Below are 1,896 nucleotides of genomic sequence, written 5' to 3'. Positions count from 1 at the left end.
AGGGAGGTTGGACTGCCTCACCCGCTACCCAAGGGAGGCGGTGGCCCTGGCGAAGAGCACACTCTTCGGGGCTCCGAACATTTCGAACGGATAGGCTACCACACACACACACAACAACAACAAGGGAGGCGGTGGCCCTGGCGAAGAGCCACGCTCTTCGGGGCTCCAAACAATCCGAACGGATACGCTACCACACACACACATACACAACAACAACAACAACAACAACAACAACAACAACATAAAGTGCCGAGAAAGATTGTCGGTCGCAGTCTGTGAGTCGACTACGAGTGTTGTCGTTCGAGTCAACGACGTTGTGTTGACGTAAACTCTCTAATTGCGGTTCTTGGGGTTTTATGTGACTGTTCGTTGACAGTAACGACAATAGCAACCATAGTATCAGAAGCAACAACACCAAGAACAAGATCATTTATGAAAACAATGCAAACAAGCAGGCGTGTGTCTTGTAGCAATTTGGTGCATCGCTGTTGCAATAGGCCCGAGTGAAGAGAATTATTTTATTGAGTAACCTGTTTTAACTGCTGTATCCCTCTCAGCCCGGTTTAGTCTGAACAGGGAGGGTAGGAAGCCCGCCGCCTTGATGATCGAAATTGTGTTGATGGGGACGTGAAAAAACCTACGTTAAAAGACTGAAAATACTAACGTTTATGTATTTAAAACCAAATTTGCCGTGTTCGAATATGCTTACCAGTTTATGTGCTAATGTTCAACATCGAATATTTTTTAACATGAACACTAAACAAGTTCATGCAATTGCTATGTCAGGTGGAATCTGGAATAGATATTCCTTGTGTGACAGCTTGTGTCTATTATATTTTTGCCGCCAGCGAATCCGTCCCTAGTTGTGGCATTATATTGCGACAGAAAAGCTGCACTACTTTCAGTGTATGTATGAGCACTTAGCAGAGCTTGGTGATACAAGTTGTTTTACATTTGCATTTTGTGACTGTCGTTAATGTATTGCCATCTGGAACAAACTGATTTGTCAATGTTAAAAAGAGGGGCTGATGACTAACATGCTTTTTGTTTGTCGTGGCCAGAGAAATGCTTACATGGCCGTGAAAGTGTGTATATTTTGTGTGTGTGTGTGTATGTGTGTGTGTGTGTGTGTGTGTGTGTGTGTGTGTGTGTGTGTGTGTGTGTGTGTGTGTGTGTACACGGGCGTGTGTGTGCGTGTGTGTGCGAGTGTTCAGTTCCCAAACTGGATATTGCACCCTTCTCTGCTCACAAATGCCTTGACAGGCAGAACCAAAGTACCCCCCCCCCTCCTTCCTTTAAATGTTATTACGTTTGTATTGGATTATGTTTATGCTCAGTGCTGTTCTGTTTTCTATTATGTTGTGTTCATATTAAGTGAGATGTTATGGCCATATTCAAACATATTGACATAGGATGTAACTATTACATACAATTAATGCACTTATGCGCGAAATTATTACTCAACACATATTATGTACTTGCGCCCGATGTTATTACTATGTATAACTTATGTATTAACCTGCGATGTTTTTAACACAATGTTATATTTACGTGCGATGTCATGACTAATGACCATATAATATATATATATATGGCTATGTTCACGACCAGCGCCATTTTCTTGGGCCCCGAGCCGTTCGCCATTCACCACGCGGCCTTCCGGCCCACGGTGATCAAGCTGGCCACGGACAAGCAGCGTGCCCTCTGGCTGCCCCTCATCGACTCGTACCGGGTCATCGGAACCTACGCCCAGACCGAGCTCGGCCATGGTAGGGGCGCAGTCCTTTCTTCCCCGCTACTGTCGACATTGTTCTCTTTAGTCTGAGACGTCCACACTTATGTAGTTGCGAGCGCTGTAACACTCTCACTAAACTGAACTAAGACGGCATATATATA

General features: G+C 44.6%; 1 protein-coding gene across 4 annotated transcripts in view; it reads left to right on the top strand.

Moving 5' to 3' along the window:
• LOC101850154 (peroxisomal acyl-coenzyme A oxidase 1) overlaps positions 1–1,896 on the top strand; it is a 52,851-nt gene that overhangs the window by 15,336 nt on the left and 35,619 nt on the right. The window contains exon 3 of one of the 4 annotated variants that reach the window (XM_013080407.2): positions 1,612–1,769. The exons of the other annotated variants lie outside the window; for them this stretch is intronic. Within the exon in view, the coding sequence (XP_012935861.1) occupies positions 1,612–1,769 (158 nt within the window). The remainder of the gene's footprint in view (positions 1–1,611; positions 1,770–1,896) is intronic. 4 annotated transcript variants of the gene reach the window in all.

The sequence above is a fragment of the Aplysia californica genome, unplaced genomic scaffold (genome assembly GCF_000002075.1).
Source record: "Aplysia californica isolate F4 #8 unplaced genomic scaffold, AplCal3.0 scaffold00084, whole genome shotgun sequence".
Lineage (NCBI taxonomy): Eukaryota > Metazoa > Mollusca > Gastropoda > Aplysiida > Aplysiidae > Aplysia > Aplysia californica.
Note: the sequence above shows the minus strand (reverse complement) of the source record. Positions and strands in the feature narration are given on the sequence as shown.